Source organism: Aotus nancymaae, unplaced genomic scaffold (assembly GCF_030222135.1).
Source record: "Aotus nancymaae isolate 86718 unplaced genomic scaffold, 86718_ANA_hifiasm-v0.15.2.pri h1tg000058l, whole genome shotgun sequence".
NCBI classification, from domain to species: Eukaryota; Metazoa; Chordata; class Mammalia; order Primates; family Aotidae; genus Aotus; species Aotus nancymaae.
The window spans coordinates 26,411,834-26,438,661 of NW_026988472.1; the positions used below are offsets into that span (position 1 = coordinate 26,411,834).

Below are 26,828 nucleotides of genomic sequence, written 5' to 3' on the forward strand. Positions count from 1 at the left end.
TCGGTAGTTCTTGGATTTATGGCTTTGAAAGGGAATATCTGCTCCTTTACCTCATACCTCCTAAATCTGCTTTGTGCCTAACTTAATTCTCTCTCTTTATAATACTCTGTCAGATATAGCTTCACATTTCTTCAATGCAAATAAAATACACATTTATTTCTAAGTTCTAGACTTTTTTTTTTTTTTTTTAATTTAATGACCTTTAGGTTTCAATGACAGATGGGGTCAACCCTTACTATTACTGACCTCCAGGAGTCCTTTGGCCACAGCAGTTTAAGATCTAGCATGTAAGAAGAGCTGTAACTATGGCAATCCCCATCTGCTACACCATAAGGAAAAAAAATTAACACCAACTATATCATAATTATGTTGAAATTGTGACTGTGATACGTTAACTTGTCACGTGGATACTAATTGAATAACTGATGAATAAGTTAGGTCCAGTGCTAGTTCTCTATTGTACCACTTTTCCTGTGTGGAACATTTGCATCTCTGGTTTACACTATGTCTGCTCTCTTGCCCTTGGCCTACACTGGAAGTTACGTGCAGAGAGTGTCTGTATACATCAGAGGCGTCCAACCTGTTGGCTTCCCTGGGCCACAATGGAAGAATTGTCTTGGGCCACACTTAAAATATACTAACACTAATGATAGCTGAGGGACTAAAAGAAATAATTGCAATTTTTTTTTTTTTTTTTTTTTTTGAGATGGAGTCTCCCTCTGTTACCCAGACTGGATTGCAGTGGTGCAATCCCGGCGCACTGCAACCTCTGCCTCCCGAGTTCAAGCAATTCTCCTGCCTCAGCCTCCTGAGTAGCTGAGATTACAGACACATGCCACCATGGCCGGATAGTTTTTATGTTTTTAGTAGAGACTGGGTTTCACCATGTTAGTCAGGCTGTTCTCGAAATCCTGACCTTGTGTTCTGCCTGCCTCGGCCTCCCAAAGTGCTGGGATTACGTGAGCCTGGCCAAAAAATTTTCAGAAAGTTTACAAATTTGTGTTGGGCCACATTCAAAGCCATCCTGGGTCATGGATTGGACAAGACTGATGTACACCTATGGCTTCTCTCTGTCTGATGGCATTTCTGGTGCAGAAACATTTCAGCCAGTTTGAAGGTAGACAGGAACTGGATGGAATTAGTGTCACCAGAACTGCCCTTAGCCAATAAGGAATAAAAGTTGATAGATAAATCCAATAGAATCTTTGTCCCTAAGGTGTGTTCTCCACAGTCTCTCAGAGATTCCCCAGCAAGGCTGAACTCCAGATATCCGTAAGGTAACTTCCTGCATAGCCCCATTCTCTCATAATACCTTATGAGTTCACCTTCCAAATAAACCATTTGTTCCCAAATCTTTTGCTCAGGTTGTGTTTTTGGAAGAATCTCACCCAAGATAACCTTCTCCCACTAGAAGCCAGAGTTCGAGTTAAAGTTCTACCACTAACTGTAATTGTCATTTTCTAAAATCACGTAATGTCTCAGATTCTCTCTATCTTTACTTTGGAAATAAAAGTGTTGAGTCAGTTTGTTTCTAGTGTTTCTTCCAGTCATAGTTTTAATATGTCCAACACTTTTGGAACTTGAAGTATTTTAGGAAAGGCCAAGATTAGGCCAGTAACACTGAACATCAGAAAGCAGGACACTGGTGCTGGATGCCTGGAGTGTAAAGAGAAAGCCAGGAAGAAGAGCTCCAAAAGAGCAGTGGAAGGAGAATGTTAGCGTAGCTGTAAGTATGGATAACTTAGGGCAGCTATGAAGGAAATCCTTAGCTTGGGATGCTGAACAGACTCTTCATTAAGGTGAGACAAGCCATTCAGGATCTTAATATTCTGACAGGTACCTGAAATGTTTTGTACTTTTTTCTGAAAGATATAATGTGAACGAAATGGAAAATGTTTGACTAATATTGTCATAAAATTTAAATAGATTGTTCATTACTTGAAAGTATGCCATTTCTAATGGGTATGAAATTGCCTTGAAGAAAAAATTAGAAACTAAAGAAGGCGACAAGATTATATGCAAGTTGATTATATAACATTTTACATCCAGGAATTGTTTATTTATTTGAAGGGCATAAAGAGGCCAGAAGGCGTTGGTTTGCTGGCTCAGAGAGGAAGGCCAACTCCTACTTTTAACTATTTGAGCACACTGCAGCAAAGATTTTTTCATATATATAAAATTAAGAAAGATAGTCAAGTCCTGAAAATTTATAATGCTCTTTTGTTACTTGGAAACAGTTTTAGTGAGAAGAAGATGACTTAACTAATCAAACAATTTAGCAAAGAGTTGAATTTATTTAGACATGAAACATGTGCAGTATATTGTCTTTTAAGACTATATACAGCCTAAAAGGAACTATTTTGTTAGTTTTCCACACTTCGTAAAATAAAAGAAAATAAATATTCCTCCTTTGTGTAACTGAGTTCAAACTAAGTTTGAATCGCTTTGCAGCTTTTCTTCCCAAGAATTGTAAATCATTGAAAATAAGAAAATTTCTCTTTCTGACAACAAAATGCATCAGTAACCTGAGAATACCCACTAAAGAAACTCCCATCTGCTGCATCACGAAACTTCTAACCTAATATAATACTTGAGTTATTTATTTTTAACTTTGTGTAGATGGACATTAAATCCTTGCACCATTGCCATTTATTTTTTCTTAAAGATGATTGCAGATGACAAAATTAAAGATAAGATATGGATTTTATTGCTAGGAATTGATTTAAATTCTGTTCAGAACAGAGGTCTCCTGCTTTCTCTCTCAACTGGAGGGCAAGATTAAAATGTTTGCAATCTTGCCAGTATACTGTGCAAATTACAGATATGCTTCTGTATATTCTGTGACAGGATCCTTTGCTATCTTCATTTCAACAGCATTTTATTATGAGGCAGGCTAGAAATTTAAACACTGTGAAATGCCAGGAAGATAAGTCACTTTTACAGAATCTGGCAATTAGGTAAGGTAAAGCAATTGATCCTTTATTGCAGTTACTATTAAATGTAGCCAAACTCTTCACTCAGGGTAACTGAGAAAAGTTCATTGGCTGCAACATTTGGGAGAACCCATTCATTCTTCACAGACACTGCTTTGGGGAGAGAATTTAGAGACTTGCTTTAGATCTGAGGCACCCAAGAGTGATTCTCTCTGGGGAGTTAACAAATTGAACCTCTCATTCCCCTCTGAAAAAACATGTCACATATAATTCTAGCTGGTCATTTTTGTCTTCAGGGATAGACTTTATTAGTGATGTTGATAAAGAATGAAATGATTTCCCTCAAAGGAGTGGCATGATGCTATTGAGAAGTAAAAGCCTTGAGCTTTCATCAATAGTAAAGAAGCTTGCCATTTTGGAAGGCACTTTTATCAAAAGGAAAATATTTAACAGTGAAATCTTTTGTCTACTGGCAGTGAGACTGGGATAAAGTTTAAAGCTCAGTTTACTAGCTCTGTTTTCCATTCTTTTGAGAGATTTAGACTTTTATCATAGATGCATTATCTTAGTGACATCATCAACAAAGACTTTACAAATTATTAGGATTTGCAGATATAAATATATACTCTACATTCTGACTTCAGTGAAGGTTGTATGTGAAACACTGATTAATACAAACTGAGTAACCTCTTAAAAGCTCAGTCACCTATCCTTCCCTTGAAGGTTACTTAAAGGCAGACATTTGGGTTGCAAAGATTGTGAAATATCCTCATCTGGTGACCTTTAAAATGATCTAGATGTTCATGTAACAGAGAAGGTTTAGGTGTAATTCTGCCAAAGGATCTGACATTTCACTTCATTCCATTGCATTCTATTCCATATCACTGAACAAACACTCGTTATAGCACATGGGTGCTGTGAAGAATACAGAAACCAGCCATTTATGAAATCTTGTGGTACACTTAATGCTGGAGGGTGTAAAGCTAATCATGGAGGGTGATCATGAGTCTTATATAAAAGACTCAGCCATTTACAGTTATTCTATGAATAATAGGAAGCCATTATTTATGAGAAATTAAACTAGAAGGAGCAGCAATTTAGGAAAACTTACCTTAATATTTAAGATGATATTTCTTGTAAGATAAATGAAAGAACAGAGAAAGAGGAGGCCAGAAAACAAGTTAAGATGATATTGCAGAACGTATATAGAGCCTGAATGAAAGCAATGTCAGTAAAAATCGTAAACGGGTATGAAGCATTCTGGAGATTAAATCAAAACCAATAGGACTAGATTTAGGGAATGAACAAAAAGCTCAAAATAATAGATTCTGGGACTGGACAACTGGGACCTGAGAGTTGGAATTAAGAAAATAGGCAATATAAAAGAGAAATGTAATAGTTGGAGGAAGGATAAGTGATTCAGTTAAGTCTGACAATGTCACAGAATCAAGTTGTACTTTTAGTGCTTAAAAAGCTCTCGCTCATACTTAGCAAGATTAAAATTTCGTGTTATTTGTTTCTGCTATGAAGTTTCACTTTATTTCCTGTCTTTTGCCCTCATAAGTGCTTAATGAAAGTTTAATGGTTATGATGGTAAGGAGAATAAACAATACAATCAGAAAAAAATATAACCAGAGAGCTAGATTTCCTTTGTGTTTGCAGAGTACTTAGTCAATAGTTGATGCTCAGTAAATGTTTTTAGAACAGATTTTCTGATAATGTTGACTAGTTTTATTACTCAAACTGTCTTCATCATGGCTAACTTTCTGACAAGGGCATGAAATTTTGATAAATTAAAAAGTGAGTACAGCAAAAAAAAAAAAAAAAAAACTGTTCATAAAGGTGTAGAAAAATGTATAAAGTGGCTTACCTGGTGATGTTATCTCTGGTGTCTTCTATCCCTGACTTTTCTTCTTCTATCTCTGTTGCGTTCCCGTATTCAAATATCTTAATAGTGGTAAACCATTGACCATGAAATTGATTTGAGTGGTAGCATTATTGTTTTGACATAAATGATTTGAAGTTAATGTAAAAATGAATACACTTACACAGTCTATGTAGTAGTAGGTGCATGATACTCAGTTACAGTTTTTTTAAATCTAATTGAGAAGACATCTAATTTCCCATAAGCATTATATTAACAGACATCATATTCCAAGGATATATTTGCACAGTAATGCTATAGATTATTAAAATAAAAATGATTATAAAATCCATGCCCATAGTATTATTTTACGAATCAGGTATTTCTAGCTATCAGATTATTATTTAGCTTATTAGAAATTACTGAGTATTGATTCAGTAACATTACTGAAAATGTCACAGTTTTGTTTTAAAGTAAATCAAGATAGCTATGAAAATTTTACCTGCTCAAGACTCCTTCATCTTAGAGGCCCTAATGGGAGTTATAATACTTCATTCCTCCTGTAATGCTTCTCCATGAGAAGATGCTGACTTCTGCAGTAGAATAAAATAAGGACCCTATTTTTCACTTACTAAGTTAGTCTCATGTAAAGTGTCTCTATTTTTCTGAACCAGTACTGTAACAATCAATTCCAGCTCTTTGGTATAGGTAATACAAAATTAATAATGTGAATCAATTATTTAATTATATAAAACATTTTAGAGTGCATTTCAGGGAAACTTCTTTACAAGAAAGCTAAGACAGATACAATAACATGAATTTTAAGGCAGTAATTTTCCCTGGTAAATATATAAATATATCTGATAACAAATTACATGACCATAAATCCATTACCACATTAAAAAGTAAGGTTGAATATGATACTTTTTCTGAAGAATATAAAATTGTTAATTATGGAGTAGTATGTGTAATATTTCTGTTATAAACAGAATTTCTGGTAGATTTCTAATACTACTAGATTTCTAGTAAAACTTGTAGTACTCTATTATTCAATGGAAGTAATTATAATGTACACTTTAACAATTAAAAATCTAAGTCATATCTAGTAAGACTAAAAAAGCACTAAAATATTTTTACATAATGGTCTTACAGTTCTGGTATGCTGAGAATATTTGATAATTAAATATACATAATATGATTACCAAGTTATTAGAAATAAATACTGATGCCCCAAAGAGCTATTTCCATGCATCTTAGTGTAAGAATGGAAGGATAATGTGAAGATATCAGAAGTGAAAGAAAATAAGCATTTCCTTACCACCTACCAACTCTGCTAAGCACTGTGCTAGCTGAATATAATGTATTCTCTCATTTATTCTGGTAATAAACATGTCCTAGAAGGATTTTTAAAATAGACTCAGGGGGTACATGTGCAGGTTTGTTACATGGATATATTATATAGTGGTGGAGTATGGGATTTTAGTATATCTACTACCTAAAGAGCTAACAGTGTACTCAATAGGTAATTTTTCACCCCTTACCACCTACCACCCTTTAATCTTTTGTAGTTTCCAATTTATATTATTCCACTCTATATGTCCATGTGTACCCTTTGTTTAGATTCTACTTATAAGCAAGAACATGTGGCATTTAACTTTCTGTTTCCAAGTTACTTCACTTAGGGTAATGGCCTCTAGTTATTATCCATGTAGCTGCTAACGACATGATTTCATACTTTTTATGGCTGTGTAGTATTCTATGGTGTGTGTGTGTGTGTGTGTGTGTGTGTGTGTATACACATATCACATTTTCTTTATCCAATCATTTATTGATGGACGCTTAGGTTGATTCTTTGCTGTTGTAAATAGTGCTATGATAAACATACAACTGCAGGTATCTTTTTCATGTAACATACTTTGCTGTTGTTGTTGAGTATATACCTAGTACTAGGATTGCAGGATCAAATAGTTGTGTTTTAAGTTCTTTGAGAAATCTCCATACTGTTTTCCATAACATTTGTATTAACTTATATTCCAATCAAGAGTGTATAAACATTTTCTTTTCTCCACATCCTTGCCAACACATGTTGTTTTTTGTTTTTTTAAATGATATCTATCCTTTTAAAAAGAATGAGGTACTGTCATTTGCAACAATGTGGGTGGAACTAGAGACATTGTTAAGTGAAATAAATCAGGCAGAGAAAGACAAACATCTCATATGTTCTCACTTATCTTTGAGATCTAAAAATTAGAACAATTGAACTCACGGAAATAGGATGTAGAAGGATGGTTATCAGAGACTGGAAAGAGTAGTGGAAGGGAGGTGGTGATGCTTATTGGGTACAAAAATTATAGTTAGAAATAATGAAAAGACATACAATTTGATCATATCATAGAGTAACTATAGTCAATAACAACTTATTGTACATTTTAATATAGCTAAAAGTATAATTGGATTGCTTGTAAAACAAAGGACAATGCTTGAGGTGATAGTTACTCAATTCTCCATGATGTGATTATTTCACATTGCATGCCTGTATCAAAACATCTCATGTACCACACAAATACACCTACTCTGTACCCATAAATTTATATATATGTGTGTGTGTGTGTGTGTGTGTGTGTGTGTGTGTGTATGTATATATATATACATTGTACTTTAGATTCTGGGGTACATGTGCAGATCATGCAGAATTGTTGCATAGGTATACATGGCAATGTGGTTTGCTGCCTCCATCCCTCTGTCACCTACATCTGGCACTTCTCCCCATGTTATCCCTGCCCAACCTCCCTACCCCCTACTGTCCCACCCCTAGTTCCCCCCAAAAGACCCCAGTTTGTGATGCTCCCCTCCCTTTGCCCATGTGTTCTCAATGTTCAACACCCACCTATGAGTGAGAACATGTGGTGTTTGATTTTCTGTTCTTCTGTCAGTTTGCTGAGAATGATGGTTTCCAGATTCATTCATGTCCCTACAAAGGACACAAACTCATCGTTTCTTATGGGTGCATAGTATTCCATGGTGTATATGTGCCACATTTTCCTTGTCCAGTCTATCATTGATGGGCATTTGGGTTGGTTCCAACTCTTTGCTATTGTAAACAGTGATGCAGTGAACATACATGTGCATGTGTCTTTATAATAGAAAGATTTATAATACTTTGGATATATACCCAGTAATGTGATTGCTGGGTCAAGTGGAATTTCTATTTCTAGGTCCTTGAGGAATGGACACAGTGTCTTCCACAGTGGTTGAACTAATTTACACTCCCACCAACGGTGTAAAAGTGTTCCTTTTTCTTCACATCCTCTTCAGCATCTGTTGTCTGCAGATTTTTTAATGATTGCCATTCTAACTGGCGTGAGATGATATCTCAATGTGGTTTTTATTTACATTTCTCTAATGACCAGTGATGATGAGCATTTTTTCATGTTTGTTGGCCTCATATATGTCTTCTTTTGAAAAGTGTCTGTTCATGTCCTTCACCCACTTTTGAATGGGTTTGTTTCTTTTCTTCTTGTAAATCTGTTGTAGTTGTTTGTACATTGTGGATATTAGCCCTTTGTCAGATGGGTAGATTGCAAAAATTGTTTCCCATTCTGTTGGTTGCCGGTTCACTCTAATGATTGTTTCTTTTGCTGTACAGAAAGTCTGGAGTTTAATTAGGTCCCATTTGTCTATTTGGCCTTTTGGTGCCAGTGCTTTTGGTGTTTTAGCCATGAAGTCCTTGCCTATGCCTATGTCCTGAATGGTTTTGCCTAGGTTTTCTTCTTGGGTTTTTATGGTGTTAGGTCTTATGTTTAAGTCTTTAATCCATGTGGAGTTAATTTTAGTGTAAGGTGTCAGGAAGGGGTCCAGTTTCTGATTTCTGCACATGGCTGGCCAGTTATCCCAGCACCATTTATTAAACAGGGAATCCTTTTCCCATTGCTTGTTTTTGTGAGGTTTGTCAAAGATCATATGGTTGTAGATGTGTGATGTTGCGTCTGAGGCCTCTGTTCTGTTCCATTGGTCTATATCTCTGTTTTGGTACCAGTACCATGCTGTTTTGATTACTGTAGCCTTGTAGTATAGTTTGAAGACAGGTAGATGATGCCTCCAGCTTTGTTGTTTTTGCTTAGGATTGTCTTGGCTATGCGGGCTTTGTTTTGGTTCCATATGAAGTTTAAGGTGGTTTTTTCCAGTTCTGTAAAGAGAGTCATCTTGATGAAGATAGTGTTTAATCTATAAATTACTTTCTGCAGTATGGCCATTTGCACAATATTGATTATTCCTAACCATGAGCATAGAATGTTTTTCCATCTGTTTGTGTCCTCTCTTATTTCTTTGAACAGTGGTTTGTAGTTCTCCTTGAAGAGGTCCTTTACATCCTTTGTTAGTTGTATTCTTAGATATTTTACTCTCTTTGTAGCAATTGTGAATGGGAGTTCCCTCTTGATTTGGTTCTCTTTTACTCTGTTATTGGTGTATAGGAATGCTTGTGATTTCTGCACCTTGATTTTGTATCCTGAGACTTTACTGAAGTTGCTTATTAGTTTAAGGAGATTTTGGGCTGAAATGATGTGGTCTTCTAAATATACAATCATGTTGTCTGCAAATAGAGACAATTTGACTTCATCCTTTCCTAATTGAATACCCTTTATTTCTTCTTCTTTCCTGATTGCTCTGGCTAGAACTTCCAATACTATGTTGAATAGGAGTGGTGAGAGAGGGCATCCTTGTCTACTGCCAGATTTCAAAGGGAATGCTTCCAGTTTTTGCCCCTTCAGTATGATATTGACTGTGAGTTTGTCATAAATAGCTTTTATTATTTTGAGATATGTTCTGTCTATGCCTAGTTTATTGAGAGTTTTTAGCATAAAGTGCTGTTGAATTTTGTTGAAGGCCTTCTCTGCATCTATTGAGATGATCATGTGGTTTTTGTCTTTGGTTCTGTTTATGTGGTGGATTACCTTTACAGATTTGCATATGTTGAACCAGGCTTGCATCCCCAGGATGAAGCCTACTTGATCATGATGGATAAACTTTTTGATGTGCTGTTGCAATCAGTTTGCCAGTATTCTATTGAAGATTTTTATATCTATGTTCATCATGGAAATTGGCCTGAACTTTTCTTTTTTCGTTGAGTCTCTGCTGGGTTTTGGTATCAGGATGATGTTGGTCTCATAAAATGATTTGGGAAGGATTCCCTCTTTTTGGATTGCTTGTAAAAGTTTCAGAAAGTTTGCTACCAGCTCCTCTTTGTATGTCTGGTAGAATTTGGCTATGAACCCATCTGGATCTGGGCTTTTTTGGTTGGTAGGCTATTAATTGCTGCCTCAACTTCTGCCCTTGTTATTGGTCTATTCAGGGTTTCATCTTCTTCCTGGTTTAGGCTTGGGAGGGTGCAAGTGTCCAGGAATTTATCCATTTCTTCCAGGTTTACTGGTTTATGTGCATAGAGTCGTTTGTAGTAATCTTTGATGGTAGTTTCTATTTCTGTAGAATCTGTGGTGATATCCCGTTTGTCGTTTTTTATTGCATCTATTTGAGTCTTCTCTCTTTCCTTTTTTATTAATCTGGCTGTCTATTTTGTTGATCTTTTCAAAAAACCAACTCCTGGATTTATTGATTTTTGAAGGGTTTTTTTTGTGTCTCTATCTCCTTCACTTCTGCTCTGATATTAGTTATTTCTTGTCTTCTGCTAGCTTTTTAGTTTTTCAAATCTTGCTCCTCTAACTCTTTCAATTTTGAGGATAGGGTGTCGATTTTAGATATTTCCTTGCTTCTCCTGTGGGCATTTATTGCTGTAAATTTCCCTCTAGACTCTGCTTTAAATGTGTCCCAGTGATTCTGGTACATGGTGTCTTCATTCTCGTTGGTTTCAAAGAACATCTTTATTTCTGCTTTAATTTCATTGTTTATCCAGTCAATATTCAAGAGCCAGTTGTTCAGTTTCCATGAAGTAGTGCAGTTCTGAGTTAGTTTCTTAATCCCGAGTTGTAATTCGATTGCACTGTAGTCCGAGAGACTGTTATGATTTCCGTTCTTTTGCATTTGCTGAGGAGTGATTTACTTCCAATTATGTGGTTAGTTTTAAAGTCGGTGCTATGTGGTGCTGAGAAGGATGTATATTCTATGGATTTGGGGTGGAGAGTTCTGTAGATTTCTATTAGGTTTGCTTAGTCCAGATCTGATTTCAAGTCCTGGATATCTTTGTTAATTTTCTGTCTCGTTGATCTAATATTGACAGTGGAGTGTCAAAGTCTCCCATCATTATTGTGTGGGAGTCTAAGTCTCTTTGTAGGTTGTTAAGAACTTGCTTTATGTACCTGGTTGCTCCTATATTGGGTGTGTATATATTTAGGATCATTAGCTCTTCTTGTTGTATTGATCCTTTTACCATTATGTAATGCCTTTGTTTGTCTCTTTCAGTCTTTGCTACTGATTTCTTACATTGATTTCATATCCTGAAATTTTACTGAAGTTATTTATCAAATGTAGGGGCCTTTTAGTGGAGTCTTTAGGGTTTTTTAGATGTAAAATCCTATCATCAGTGAACAGACATCGTTTGACTTTCTTTTTCCCAATTTGGGTGCCTTTTACTTCTTTCTATTACCTGATTGCTCTAGCTAGGACTTCCAGTACTATGTTAAATAGGAGCTGTGAAAATGGGTATCCTTGTCTTGTTGTTGTTCTTTGGGCAGGGAGTACTCTCAACATTTTCCTGTTTAGTATGATGTTGGCTCATGGTTTGTCGTATATGACTTTTGTTGTTTTGAGATATGTTCCCTTAATGCCTAGTTGTTGAGGGTTTTTATTATGGGGAGATGCTGAATTTTATCAAATGCCTTTTCTGCATCTATTGAGATTATCGTATGGTTTTTGTTTTTAATTCTCTTTATGTGGTGAATCACACATACTGATCTGCATGTGTTGAACCATCCCTACATACCTGGAATGAAGCTCACTTGGTTGTCATGTGTTATCTTTTTGATGTGCTTTTGGATTTGGTTTGGAGTATTCTGTTGAGGATTTTTGCATCTAAGTTCATCAGGGATATTGGCCTGTGGTTTTCTTTTTTTTTTTGTTGTGTCCTTACCTGCCTTTGGTATTAGGGTGATACTGGCTTTGTAGAATTAATTAGGGGCAATTTTCTCCTGTTTGATTTTTTGCAACAGTTACAGTAGGACTGGGACCCGTTCTTTGCATGTCTGGTAGAATTCGGCTGTGAATATGTCTGGTTGTGGGCTTTATTTTCTTGGGAGATAGTTTATTACTAATTCAGTTTCACAACTTATTATTGGGCTGTCCAAGATTTTTGCTTCTTGTGGTTCAATTTTGGGAGGTGATATATATCCAGGAATTTATCCATTTCTTCTAAATTGTCTAATTTGTGTACTTAAAGATTCCCATAGTAGTCTCTGATAATCTTTTGTATTTCTGGGATATCAGTTGTAATGTCACATTTATCATCTCTGACTTTGCTTATTTGATTCCTCTCTTTTTTTCTTAATCTAGCTAGTGGTCTATTAATTTTATTTATCTTTTCAAAGAAATGACTTTTTATTTATTTTTTTTTTTGAGACAGAGTCTCCTTCTGTCACTAGGGTGGAGTGCAGTGGCTTGATCTTGGCTCACTGCAACCTCCAACTCCTGGATTCAAGTGATTCTCCTGCCACAGCCTCTCGAGTGGCTGGGACTATAGGCACGTGCCACCACGCCCAGCTATTTTTGTTTGTACTTTTAGTAGAGATGGGATTTTACCTTGTTGGCCAGGATGGTTTCAATCTCTTGACCTCATGATCCACCTGCCTCGGCCTCCCAGAGTGTTGGGATTACAGGCATGAGCCACTATGCCCAGCCTATTTTTTTATTTCTTATTTCTTATCTTTTATTATCCCAGCTTCATTTAGTTTTGCTCTGATCTTTGTTATTTTGTATCTTCTGCTAGCTTTGGGTTTGGTTTGTTCTTGTTTTTCTAGTTCCTTGAAGTAAAGTTTTAGGTTCCTAATTTTAGATCTATCTTTTTGGTGTAGGCATTTAATGGTATAAATTTCCCATCTTAGTGCTGCTTTTGCTGTATTCCAGAGATTGAAGTGTGTTGTGTGTCTCTTTTCATTTCTTTCAAAAAGTTTTAATTTCTTCCTTGATTTCATTCTCCAAAGATCATTCAGGAGCAGGTTAATTTCCATGTAGTTGTATAGATTTAAGGAGTCTTGGTATTCACTTCTAGTTTTATTCAACTGTGCTGCAAGAAGATGGTTGATATGATTTTGATTTTTTAAAATGTGTTAAGAACTGCCTTGTAGCCTAGAACATTTTCAATTTTTGATAATGATCCATGTGCAAATGAGAGTAATGTACATTCTGTGGTTGTAGAACAGAATGCTCTATAAATGTTTTGATTTTACAGACAAATAAATGTATTCAATGTGTTTAAGGAGTTGTTCAAGGCAACTTCAGTAGTAATTGGTAGATTCTGATTTTAACTTTGACCTGTCTGCCTTTGAACCAAGACCATTTTTCTCCATTTTGAGATTCCAGTAGAGCTTGATTCCATTTGAGATCCTAGAGGCTAGAGCAAATGCAGAGAATTGGCAAAGAGATGTGAAGTTGTTGTGGCACTTGGTTTCCTTGGATTGGAAATGTCTGGATAGAAGGTACAGAGACTGAGTGCTTGCAAGTCTTCAAATATAGAGTGAGCAGTAGTGGTAGCTATGCATTAAATACTCAGAATCAAAATACTTAATGAAATAATTTGTCAACATTAATCCTGTAGTTCTTTCTTTAAAATAGGGGCAACAGGGACTATAAAGGAAAAAGAGAGGAAAAGAGGCTTATGATAAGAATGACAATGCTGTCTGAGCAGGAGGATAATTATTAGAACTTAATTTCACAACTATATTCTGTTACCAGCACAAGACGTATCATTTCCTTTGTGCTCTGCCTGAAATTTTCCACCCCAACTCCGTCTCAGTAATCTTTTTCAATAAGTATTTTCAGTAAAGGCATTTTATAATTATTTATTCAGTGTTACTGGCTTTTACTTTAATCTGATTTTAATTATGTAGCTATATGCAGAATGTTTGGGTGGATGCATGCATGGATTATAGAAAGAGTAGGAAAGGCAGGAGAATTGAGGGCTACTATTTAGTGATTAGGGACTATTCTTACTCCATGACATATGTCTGACCATGCAAATTTTTCTATGATACCATCAGATCAGGTAGTTTGAACATACTGTTATTAATGCCATATAAATAAATTGGAAGTTCATGTATTGTTTAAGGACTGAAAACTTTTTGTATATTTCTCCAGACCTTAAAACTTTGCTGTAACTTCACCACTTCTTTTCATGACTTTTCAAAATCACATTCTCTCCCTGTACTTATGGTGTCTATTAGAAAGGATAATGGTCAGAATGTATTAGATGAGGTTAAAATAGATTAGTATTGGGTTATTACAGTTTAGTTTCAAATATTTGATGTAAATATGGCTAAATATAAACTCTTTTAACTAATTAGATACTAATACTTTTGGAATTTGGACTGTTTTCCAGGCAAAATGCAAAACAATTTTACCTTATTCAATCTTCTTAACCACATAAAGAAATAGGCAGTCTTATTATCTCAGTTTTGCAAATTAGGAAGCTGTGGCTTGGTGTGGTTGAAGACTTTCTCAAAGTCACATTGTTAGTTATTGATGCTTCCAGGAATTACACGTGGGAAATCTGATTTCAGATACTACACTTTTGACTACAGTTATACTGTTTCCTCATAGTCATGCACAAGTTTTGGTCAATATATTTCATCCTATGTCCTTTTCCATATGTAGGGGCACGTTAATTGTCTACTTTATTTATTTATTTGTTTATTTATTATTATTTTGAGATGGAGTCTCGCTTTGTCACCCAGGCTGGAGTGCAGTGGCATGATCTTGGCTCACTGCAACCTCTGCCTCCTGGCTTCAAGCAATTCTCCTGCATCAGCCTCTTAAGTAGCTGGGATTACAGGCACATGCCATTGCACCTGGCTAATTTTTGTATTTTTAGTAGAGATACGGTCTCACCCTGTTGATCAGTCAGGCTGGTCTCGAACACCTAACCTTGTGATCTGCCCACCTTGGCCTCCCAAAGTGTTGGGATTACAGGCGTGAGCCACCATGCCCTGCTACTTTATTTTTAAAATAGTTTGTTTTAATATTTCTTGAGTCCCCTTCCTGCTACTGAGAAGCGTTTAGTGTGTTTTTATAGTCTTTCAAATCTCCCATTGCAAGTTTTTTAGAACCCCCATTTGGTAGTTTAGGTGTTGGCAGGAACATAAACATTCATTTCTAACAAAAAGGTAGAATCAATATGTTCTGATATAAGGACTAATAAAGATATACAATCACATTTAAGTACGTGAATATCAAAAGCTCTTCTAGGGGAGCCTGTTGGGGGAGATTATTTAAAATATTCAGCAAATGTATAACAAAGTTACATACCATAAATAGATATTCATGGGAACCTAGACAATACTGTGAACAGCCAGGCTTAGCAAAGTGAATATTTCACTGCAAATAAAATTGAAAGTCATTTCCAGATCATTTAATTCAGGCCTGCAAGGGATATAGAGCCTAGCCCAGTGTAGAAGTAGTAGAAAGAATGGGCCATAGAGGAAAATAAAATGAAAAAAATAAATTACCACCCCACCATTTCCAAAGAAATCCTAACACTTTCTGATCTGTACTTGAAGTTTTTATTTGAAAAAAGTCAATTCCTGTCTAGATGTATTGCATTAGCATGATCATTAGTATCTAGGGATTTTTTTTGTTCATGAGACAGCTTTTTTAAGATTATCACTTTTCTAGTTGTTAGACTATCTCTATTCCTAGAAACTTCTGAATTCTTAATGTCCTTTGCAGATTTTATATTTGCTACAGTTTTTTCTCATTAGTCTTTTCCTTATGTGTACATTTATTTAGATAAACTACAAACTACTTAATATTTATAACTAAACATCTAAATTTGTTAATTTTAAAGTCATTTTTGGAGACAATAGATGCTCTGCAAATTCATGAAGAACACATCGTCTGTGTTCTTTCTGGGTGTGTGTGTGTGTGTGTGTGTGTGTAGGACCTGCAAGTATTGGCAATTTGCTGTTGCTTATTCAATGAAGTAGGAGGAGAAGTTAAATAAATTCTATATATAGGTTACAGCTGTCATTTCCTCTTTCTGGTAGCTGAGTCTATGCTATGGCCAAAAGAAATAGATAAGTAAAACAAAAGTTTTTCCCATGGAATTTACAAGAGGCCCAACCTTGTTTTGTTTTCTATTATACTACCATTCTATTAATTATTGTTCTTAGCCTTTAACATCAAATCAAAAATTTCCCTAGCCTTACATAATTTCATGTCTTTATTTCCTAAGCATTATTTTACATATGTGCTAAGAAAGGGTAAAAGAGCATATGTCTAGAGTAAACACTGAAGTGACTCTCCAGTGGTTATTCTAAGCCACTTTTTTTTTTTTTTTAATTGCATTTTAGGTTTTGGGGTACATGTGAAAAACATGCAAGGTTGTTGCATAGGTACATATGTGGCAGTGTGATTTGCTGCCTTCCTCCCCTTCACCTATATCTGGCATTTCTCCCCATGCTATCCCTCCCCAACTCCCCACCCCCCTCTATCCCCCCCTCTCCCCCCCAACAGACCCCAGTGTATAGTGCTCCCCTCCCTGTGTCCATGTGTTCTCATTGTTCAACACCCACCTATGAGTGAGAACATGTGGTGTTTGATTTTCTGTTCTTGTGTCAGTTTGCTGAGAATGATGGTTTCCAGGTTCATCCATGTCCCTACAAAGGACGCGAACTCATCGTTTTTGATGGCTGCATAATATTCCATGGTGTATATGTGCCACATTTTTCCTGTCCAGTCTATCATTGATGGGCATTTGGGTTGGTTCCAGGTCTTTGCTATTGTAAACTGTGCTGCAATGAACATTCGTGTGCATGTGTCCTTATAGTAGAACGATTTATAATCCTTTGGATATATACCCAGTAATGGGATTGCTGGGTCAAATGGAATTTCTATTTCTAGGTCCTTGAGGAATCGCCACACTGTCTTCCACAATGGTTGAACTAATTTACACTCCTACCAACAGTGTAAAAGTGTTCCTATTTCTCCACATCCTCTCCAGCATCTGTTTTCTCCAGATTTTTTAATGATCGCCATTCTAACTGGCGTGAGATGGTATCTCAACGTAGTTTTGATTTGCATTTCCCTAATGACCAGTGATGATGAGCATTTTTTCATATGTTTGTTGGCCTCACATATGTCTTCTTTTGTAAAGTACCTGTTCATATCCTTTGCCCATTTTTGAATGGGCTTGTTTGTTTTTTTCTTGTAAATCTTTTTTAGGTCGTTGTAAATTCTGGATATCAGCCCTTTGTCTGACGGGTAGGCTGCAAAAATTTTTTCCCATTCTGTTGGTTGCCGATTCACTCTATTGACTGTTTCTTTTGCCGTGCAGAAGCTGTGGAGTTTGATTAGGTCCCATTTGTCTATTTTGGCTTTTGTTGCCAATGCTTTTGGTGTTTTGATCATAAAGTCCTTGCCTACGCCTGTGTCCTGAATGGTTTTGCCTAGGTTTTCTTCTAGGGTTTTTATGGTGTTAGGTCTTATGTTTAAGTCTTTAATCCATCTGGAGTCAATTTTAGTGTAAGGTGTCAGGAAGGGGTCAAGTTTCTGCTTTCTGTATATGGCTAGCCAGTTTTCCCAACACCACTTATTGAACAGGGATTCCTTTCCCCATTGCTTGTTTTTGTCAGGTTTGTCAAAGATTGGATGGTTGTAGATATGTTGTGTTGCCTCCGACACCTCTGTTCTGTTCCATTGGTCTATATCTCTGTTTTGGTACCAGTACCATGCTGTTTTGATTACTGTAGCCTTGTAGTATAGTTTGATGTCCGGTAGTGTGATGCCTCCTGCTTTGTTCTTTTTGCTTAGAATTGACTTGGCTATGCGGGCTCTTTTTTGGTTCCATATGAAGTTTAAGGTGGTTTTTTCCAGTTCTGTGAAGAAGGTCATTGGTAGCTTGATGGGGATAGCGCTGAATCTGTAAATTACTTTGGGCAGTATGGCCATTTTCACAATATTGATTCTTCCTAACCATGAACATGGAGTGTTTCTCCATCTGTTTGTGTCCTCTCTTATTTCGTTGAGCAGTGGTTTGTAGTTCTCCTTGAACAGGTCCTTTACATTCCTTGTTAGTTGTATTCCTAGGTATTTTATTCTCTTTGTAGCAATTGTGAATGGCAGTTCGTTCTTGATTTGGCTCTCTTTAAGTCTGTTATTAGTGTATAGGAATGCTTGTGATTTTTGCACATTGATTTTGTATCCTGAGACTTTGCTGAAGTTGCTTATCAGTTTCAGGAGATTTTGGGCTGAGACGATAGGGTCTTCTAGATATACAATCAGGCCAATATCCATGATGAACATAGATGCAAAAATCTTCAATAAAATACTGGCAAGCCGATTGCAACAGCACATCAAAAAGCTTATCCACCATGATCAAGTAGGATTCATCCCGGAGATGCAAGCCTGGTTCAATATACGCAAGTCTATAAATGTAATTCACCACATAAACAGAACCAAAGACAAAAACCACATGATTATCTCAATTGATGCAGAGAAGGCCTTCGACAAAATTCAACAGCCCTTTATGCTAAAAACTCTCAATAAACTAGGTATCGACGGAACGTATCTCAAAATAATAAAAGCTATTTACGACAAACCGACAGCCAATATCATACTGAATGGGCAAAAACTGGAAGCATTCCCTTTGAAATCAGGCACTAGACAAGGATGCCCTCTCTCACCACTCCTATTCAATATGGTACTGGAAGTTCTAGTCTAAGCCACTTTTGAAAACCAACTTAACATGGGTGAGAGCCAGAAGAATTCAGTATCACTGATGGCATTTAAAAGAAGTACAAGAAGAGGCATGTTTAAGCAATAAAATTGGGAACACGTACTAAGGGAGTAACAAATTTTATTAAGGCCTTTAACTAGAGACTTATTTACAAGAAATACAACTATTCACAGATGTATAACAAAAACTGTCAGATCTAGGCATTCTCAATGTTAAATCTCACTGTTGGCATTTTCTCTTGTCATAAGGGAAAAAAATACATTATTTGACATTTGAGAACAAATATCACTTACATTTGTATCTATCTAATAATGGTAAAGAAATTTAATTAGGAGTTTGATAGATTTTTTAAATCCAGTAGGTGTTACAAAAACATTCCTTTAATAAAATAATGAAAATAAATGCATCAATACATAGTATGTGTGTATATATGTGTATGTGTGTGTACAGTCTGGAAGCTTTTAATAAAGGAAAACATTTTAACAATATTACAATATTTTAATTTGAAGGTATTATTTTCTGATAGGCAAACATTTTTGTGTACTTCTCTGGAGATGCATCTATATTTGGAAATAATTTGGCTCATATTTCAGGCTTAATTAGCAAATCAAGTTTAAATCTCCATTGTATAAATCCATCTATGAAAAATTCAAATCATAAGTCAATATTTAACTAAAATTTTAATTAAATATGCCTTACAACACTTTAGCATATTATTTTTTAAATATAGTCTTGAGAATCCTTGTCTTTCCAACTAGAAAAGCAGGCATGCGTTCTTTACCCCAATGAACAAGGCCTTTATTAATGGATTCCTAGGTTAGCAGAACAATTTAACTTTCTAACTCCAGCTTTTTGTGTTTGACATTTCTGCTACTTATAAGAATCACTGTAAAAAAAACCAGACCCTGGACGTTGGATATTTTATAATCTGTATTTTGCTATTATTAAGGAGATTAGTTAATACTGTGATATTCATTAATATCTATTTTGCACTTAAAGTCTGAGAAAATAGGAAATATGCCTACAATTTTACAATAGCATTTGTTTTAGAGCTATTGAGTGTCCTCAGAAAATTCAGTGTAACCTTTTTTAGTTTAATTCCTGATTAGGGGAGAAAGAAAAGATACAATTTTTAAAAGTTATAGAGGAGAAGAGATACTGGAAATTAGATTAAATAAAATGCAACTTATGCAAATCTACTCCAGTACTCTGGACTCTTCAATATTCTTACTGTAGAGAACTTTTACCCTGTTACTTTATTTCCTTCTACTAACCATAAGTCTGGATGGTTCTTGTGTTTGATTTTAATGCTGTCACCTCACAGCTAGCTTTAGTGGTACTTTGTGTTAGCACTTCTGTGCTGCATAAAAGATAAACCCTTGATCAATATGACAAGAATGCCATTTCCGATTATAAAACAAATAGAGAAACAAAATCAGAACAACTAAGTAATGGAGAAAATAGTATGCTTGATCACATATGCTTTAAAAGATTCAATAGGAGTCGGATTCATTTCATGGATCAAACCATGTTTTTCTTACATTTCTTAACCAAAATATGTTAAAATTTTGAAAATAACAATTTACATGTAAAAATGTGAAGAGTATGGCATTACAATCTTATGATATATGTAATTATATATACTTATATTGAATGACTGAAAAGAACTGGCTAAATTCAGAACACCAAAGTTATGATACATTGGCCAACACATTATCATTTTAATTATTATTTGAAATATTCCTGGCTGACACATTTAAAATGTTCCCAGTCCTGTCTTATATAACTCAGAAAACACAGACTCAACATGACTGTCAAGGACAACTCTGAATTTTAGTGATTCCATTTTTGGCCTCATGGAAGAAAGAGTTTTATTAACCATTATAAGCTCTGGAATGTCAAAGGCGTGATAGGCAGTATAGATTCCACACACAAAATAGATGCCTAGTCATTTTATTCTAAATTGCTACACTTGAAAATGCAGTGTGAAAATCTAGAGAGCCGAAGTAAAAAGAAGTGATTTTATAGTGTTCTAAAATGTTGAGGCTTGGAAAATATGAAGCCTGGAATAAAAATGCTCATGCATTTCAGATTGTGATTCAGCCATCCTAATAAATTCCTGTACACCTGCCATAGAGTTTGAATACCTAAGAGCTAGACGGATAGGTGCTAAACACTAGTTTTGCAAGGAGAGATAGCATGTTTGCCAGAAAGTAACAGGGAATGTCCCAAACTTGTTTCTCCACTCTTGCGTTACATACCAAAATGTTCTAAGAAGCAAACTAGTAGGCTAGAAGTCTCAAATACCTATTCAGAGAAATTCCAGTAGTAATTAGTGTAACAAGGTAAGGTTGTTGAGGATCTGAAGCACTGAGGCAAGACAGGAGCAGCCTCCTACATTTACCTTTAATTTATTCCTGTGTTTACCCCATTCATCATTACAAAATAGTTGTACATCATGTTTTTAAAAAGATTGGAAATATTATTTTGTGACAGCCTCACTTAATAGGGAAAAATGATTTTTTTCATAGCCACATTCGTTAAGTTAGAAAGCCAAGATTTGAATTATTCTAGTTTTATCCCAGGGTTCAGTTGAGACAGAGTGGTTATTTTCTGCTGATGTTAGTGTAATTGTGATTACACTAAAAAAAAAATCACTAATTCCTCCTACTATATTGTAATCTTCATGCAATCAGGAAGCAACAAACTCACCTGTGCATATTTTCTCCAAACCCTGACATGGCACCATTTATCTGACAAATGTTTATTGATCTTTATTTGCTTGTAATCAATAGTGAGACGGACAGAGAGCATCTCTGTTCTAGTGGATTGCATATTCTAGTAAATAGAGACAAAAAAAAGAGGACTAAACTGATATATAAGAAACTACTGAATAGTGACAATGCTATTTAAAAAATGAGAGAAGTAGCAAATTACTAGGGAGCAACATTGATAGCCTGCTCACGAAAAGCCGTTCTGGGTAGGTGACACTTATATTGAGTCCTGAATGATAAGAAGGAGATGATTTAAAGATCTGGAGGAAAAGCAATCCAGGTAGAGGGAACAACTTGACACATTTTTGGAAGAGAGAAAAAGCAAGTCAGTCTGAAACAGTGTGAGAGGGCAAGAATGGTATACAATCATATTGCAGAGGTAGGCAGGGGCTAGATCATATAAGAATTTCAGGTAAAGAAGTTAAATTTTCTTTCTTAGTGTGATAGGAAATCTATCGCTTTTTATAAATAGGAATGACATTTGATTTGTAGTTTGAGCAGAAGAGAAAGAACCAGTAAAGGAGCTAAAAAGTAACAAATGGGCCAGGCATGGTGGCTCACTCCTGTAATCCCAGCACTTTGGGAAGAAGTGGGTGGATCACCTGAGGTCAGGAGTTTGACACCAGCATGGCCAATGTCTCTACTAAAAATACCAAAATTAGCAAGGCATGGTGGCATGCACCTGTAATCCCAGACACTCGGAAGGGCTGAGGCAGGAGAATCACTTGAACCCAGGAGGTGGAGATTGCAGGGAGCTGAGATCACACCATCTGCACTATAGCCTGGGTGACATAGCGAGACTTCATCTCCAAATGAAAAAAATATATATAGCACATAGGTATAGGAGGGTAATCTAGAGACGGTGTTTAATGAGCTCTAAGAGAAGAGGGTGTCAAGAATGAGGGAGTGGTCAATTAGGTTAGTAATCAGCATGCCAAGTAAGGTGCTAAAACAAATGATTATTGGATTTAGGAACATGAAAATTGATGGTGTCCTTTATAAAAGTGGGATAGTGGGCGAAGTGAATAGTAGGATAAATATGTGGAAATAGTAACTGTAGGAAACATGTTTTTTTTTCGGTGAAGAGGAACACATAATAGGACAGTAGCAGGATGGGTTTGTGGATCAAGAGTTTGTTTTAGTTTCTTGGTAACGGAGAACTTCAGTAGAGAAGAGCCGGAAAATGCCAGAAGTGCTGATAATTTTAGAAGAAAAGTGCTTGAAAAAGTGAAAGGGGGTGGGATGGGAAGTAGAACATCCTACAGTATCTTTCTTAACGCATGTCTTCCCTATACACTTTCCAGTTAAATTGACAGTAGAAATATACAAATTTTGCTGAGTATCATAGCAGAATATCTGCTTGGAATGGTTCTAGTTTAATAAAAAATAGCATTACCTGAGATGTAGCAGAAATAAATTTCACCATTTGAGAGCCAATGATTTCAATATACATATGAGACTATTATTTTAATTTCCTTTAAAACATTTTATCTTTCAGGTGCTTCAAGAAGATCTAGAACAAGAACAAGTCAGGGTCAATTCTCTCACTCACATGGTGGTGGTAGTTGATGAATCTAGTGGAGATCATGCAACTGCTGCTTTGGAAGAACAACTTAAGGTCAGATTATTTTGTTTAATAAACTCAATATGTCCTTTAAAACTATAACTTGAAAAGTATTTTAAAAATTTAGAATGCAATTTATATATTATGATATTTAGAATACAATACATTTATTAGAAATAATTCAAATTGTCTCCCATTTATGCAAATTGCCATTTCATTCATTGTACGCTATTTCCTCATATGAGTTTCTTGGCCTAGGGGAAATACATAAATGGAGATCCATTTTTAAAATTATACTGAATCACATGTATTAGAGAACTAGTCTGGGGCATGCTGTTTAATATTTACGTCCTCTTCAAACCTGCAGTCTAAAAGATGACAAAGATAAAAAACACAAGAAAAATTACTTTTAATTAAATAATGAAACATTGAATGGTTTTACTGTATATATTCCGGGAAGCCTTCAGTTGTAGTCTCTATGAAAGCATAGCAGGATGTTTAAGTCATGGGATTCTGGCTGAAGTAGACAATGAGCCTTTTAAGCCCTCTTCCTACCTGAATTGTGGCAGTTGTGCTTTTAGAAACACAGCTAGTACATTTTAATAAAAGACAGTGTGAATATTTTAATATTTTTGTTTTTTCTTCCAAATGCAGAACAATGAAGTTGTATCGTAAAAAAAAAAAAAATTGATACGGTATACATATACCAAAATATCAGCATTAGGGAAAATATGAAAATTTATTATTTGGAATAATTATACTATGAATATGGATATATATATATTTATGATATTTGTTGCAGAAAAATAAACTTCTATTATAAAAAAGTTTCAATATGGTTTATACACATATACCAGAATATCAATATTAAGGGAAAACACATTTTTTGTTCAGAGTGATTGCCCACACACACGCACACACACAAACGTATGTAAGTGTAGATTATATTTGATGCATTCATTCTGACTATCAAAAGCCTGCCTTTCCTTTGTGACAAAAGTAAAAGTGATATGTCCAAGAATCCAATCAATGTGTGTTTAAATGGCTTTATCAGACAAAAGTAGTTCTAAACATAGTTTCTCCTACCTAACCTATAACACGCTTTCTTAAAGTCTTATCTCTGCTTTCTTCTCTTTTTGTGTGAAGTGTGTGTGTGTTTTTTTTAAATAATTCTAGTGAAATGTCATTTACTCAGGATACTACTTTAGACTGCTAATCTCCAACAAAGTTATCTAATTCTCCATCGTTAAATGACAAAGGGAAAAACTTTTGAACAAATAGGCTGGACATGGTCAGAACAGAACATTTAATGTATGCTGGTGATCCACGTTAATTGCTTATGTTTCAATAAAATTTAGGGATCTAAAAAGCTTATGACCCTAGATTATATATATATTATCAAATATATGATCCTATATATTATATATATACACACACACACTCATAATCAGCTAAAGTGCTTGTGATTTAAAGAATTTCATAATTCTGATACAATGGTAACTAATTACAGATGGGTAAAAATTTAATATTCAGTATTTACCAGAAAATTTCAATAAATATTAAATAAGTCTGGGAAGCAAGGGTTGCAGGGAGGTTACTGGCTAAAAAATATTTAAACGCAGACATTTTTCTAAGGCATATAATATTTTCATTTAAAATAACAACTCAAAGCACCCGTTTCATCATTAGCTGACCCAGTTCAAATAGCTTTTCAATATAATTCTTCCAAGGTGATGCTTGTAGGATTAAGGCATCTTGAAAAACAGTCCATAGAACTCACAGAGGGTTGTGTGGTGGGCATAAACCCTTCTGGATTTGTTATCCTACTTGCTTTCATTTTCACGTTATTTTCAGCCTGTATTTTTTTTTTTTTTTTTTTGGCCCAAAGACATCTACTAAATATCGCTGCATGTATTGATTATCCTAATTTGCATAAACTTAATCTGTGTTTGTCCCTTTATGGCTACAGCCTTCCAGCCTTCTCTTTTCCCTTCAATCTCTTTTCTTCTTTAGATGTTCTCATTTTGTCTCTATATGGCTCTTTAGTGTTATATGAATTTTAGATAATCTAGACTAGTATCTAAAAGCGCAGCATTAAAAGGAATCAAGTGGAGAGAAAGCCCTTGCTCTAACTTTTCTTTTGTTCCATCCCATCAGTTCCCTCAGTCCCAGAGGAATCCATGGTTGAATTCTATACCTTATTTAACCATTGGCTGGAATTGTCTCGCAATGCTTTGCTCTCATTTGACTTTGAAACAGAGATTATTCTTTCTTAGGTTCTTTGCAAGTGATACAATCTTGTCTTACCTAGCTTAATTTTTAAAAGCAAGAGAGAAGATGGTAGAGAAGGAGGAGTAAGGAAAAATCATAAAGTATTAAAAGATAGATAAATAAATAAAATATAAATAAATTTAACACAAATGCCCTGGGCATGTGATAATTCTAGGGAAACTTCAGACACTATAGACTATAGTATGTTTCATATTGGACTGAGAGAGATTCTGGTAGAAGTAACTAGAAGAATTACAGGAAAGAGAAACAGGTTTACAGATCCCCTAAAAGAAAAACGATCATCAGGAATCAGAGAAGGATCTTAGCTGGCTTTTTATTAAGGCAGGGTCTGGTCATCCATAACTTACTCCTCAAAAGTTATTAGTATTAAGTACTCATCCTATACCTTTTCTTCCTTCTCCCTGATGTCTCACATCCCACATGGTCTTTATCCATTTCACTTCAATTCTGTTGAAATGCCATCCAGAGGCTTGAAAAGAATAGCCAGTTGTCTTAGTAAAGAGGTGCAGATGGGAGAAACTAGGAAGGGAAGTCCCCATTTAGTCCAATAAGAGAGATGTATACTTAACATCCTGAGCTAGAACTCTAACAATACTTCCAGAAGAATATATCTGCATGTATTGATTTCTTCTGTAAATTCTATTATGATGATATGTTAAAATTTCTCTAACTTTAAAATACTTTTAGAGTCTTGTTTGGAAAAGGTTTGAAGAAGAGCAAAGACAAGTCAGAATATATGCTTAGGGATTCTGAAAGACGGCATAGCTTATGAAGCGTAATATTCTGAAAAGTGCATTCTCTAATAATTAATTTTATTCCCTCTCTCAGTGGTTCAGCTGGTCCCTCAGCAATGTTACCACAGGTTAGAGTCTTGTCCTTAACTTTAGAGGCTTCCAGGATATCAGTGCCTAGAGAGTCTGTTTCATAGGCAGTGATGCCAGTTAACTAATTTTATTGAAAAATCTTTTTTTAATAAACTGAATTTTATAACATTTGTAATTTATATAGAGTCTTCAGTATTAGAGGTCATCACTATATCTCTTCCTAAGCATTCCACATCCCATTTTAATGTTTTTTCAAAAAGCACTTGTTATGTTTTTACTATGTCCCAGGGATTGTGTTGGGTAACAGGTGAAACAGTGAAGAAAAGAGAATTTGTAACTACCCTGGTTGAGATGGGTAGTTTGAGAGCCTACTGCCTTCCTTGGAACCCTGGAACAATGGTGACCATATCTCAGGCTTCCTCTTCGAAAAAGAATGCTAATTCTTTTTCAGCATCCATGGTCACTATGATAGATGGGTAGGCATGGGAACTTCTCTCTTGGGGCATGCAATCCAGTATAGAAAATAGACATTAATAAAATATTTTTTAATGTGCAAATGTTAAAGAATGGATGCAACTTATTTATAAAGGAAAAAAATAAGCTTTTGTGACGGGAAATTATTCTTACTTAAACTGAAGTTTGAAGGCAATAGATGATTCCTAAGGAAAGTAATGTTTAAGCTA

General features: G+C 35.4%; 1 protein-coding gene across 11 annotated transcripts in view; it reads left to right on the forward strand.

The window, feature by feature from the left end:
* The window catches only part of DMD (dystrophin), a 2,277,745-nt gene that overhangs the window by 752,623 nt on the left and 1,498,294 nt on the right, over positions 1–26,828 (forward strand). For all 11 annotated transcript variants that reach the window (XM_064364425.1, XM_064364424.1, XM_064364427.1 and 8 more), the window contains exon 13: positions 22,964–23,083. In XM_064364425.1, coding sequence (XP_064220495.1) covers positions 22,964–23,083 — 120 coding nt within the window. The remainder of the gene's footprint in view (positions 1–22,963; positions 23,084–26,828) is intronic.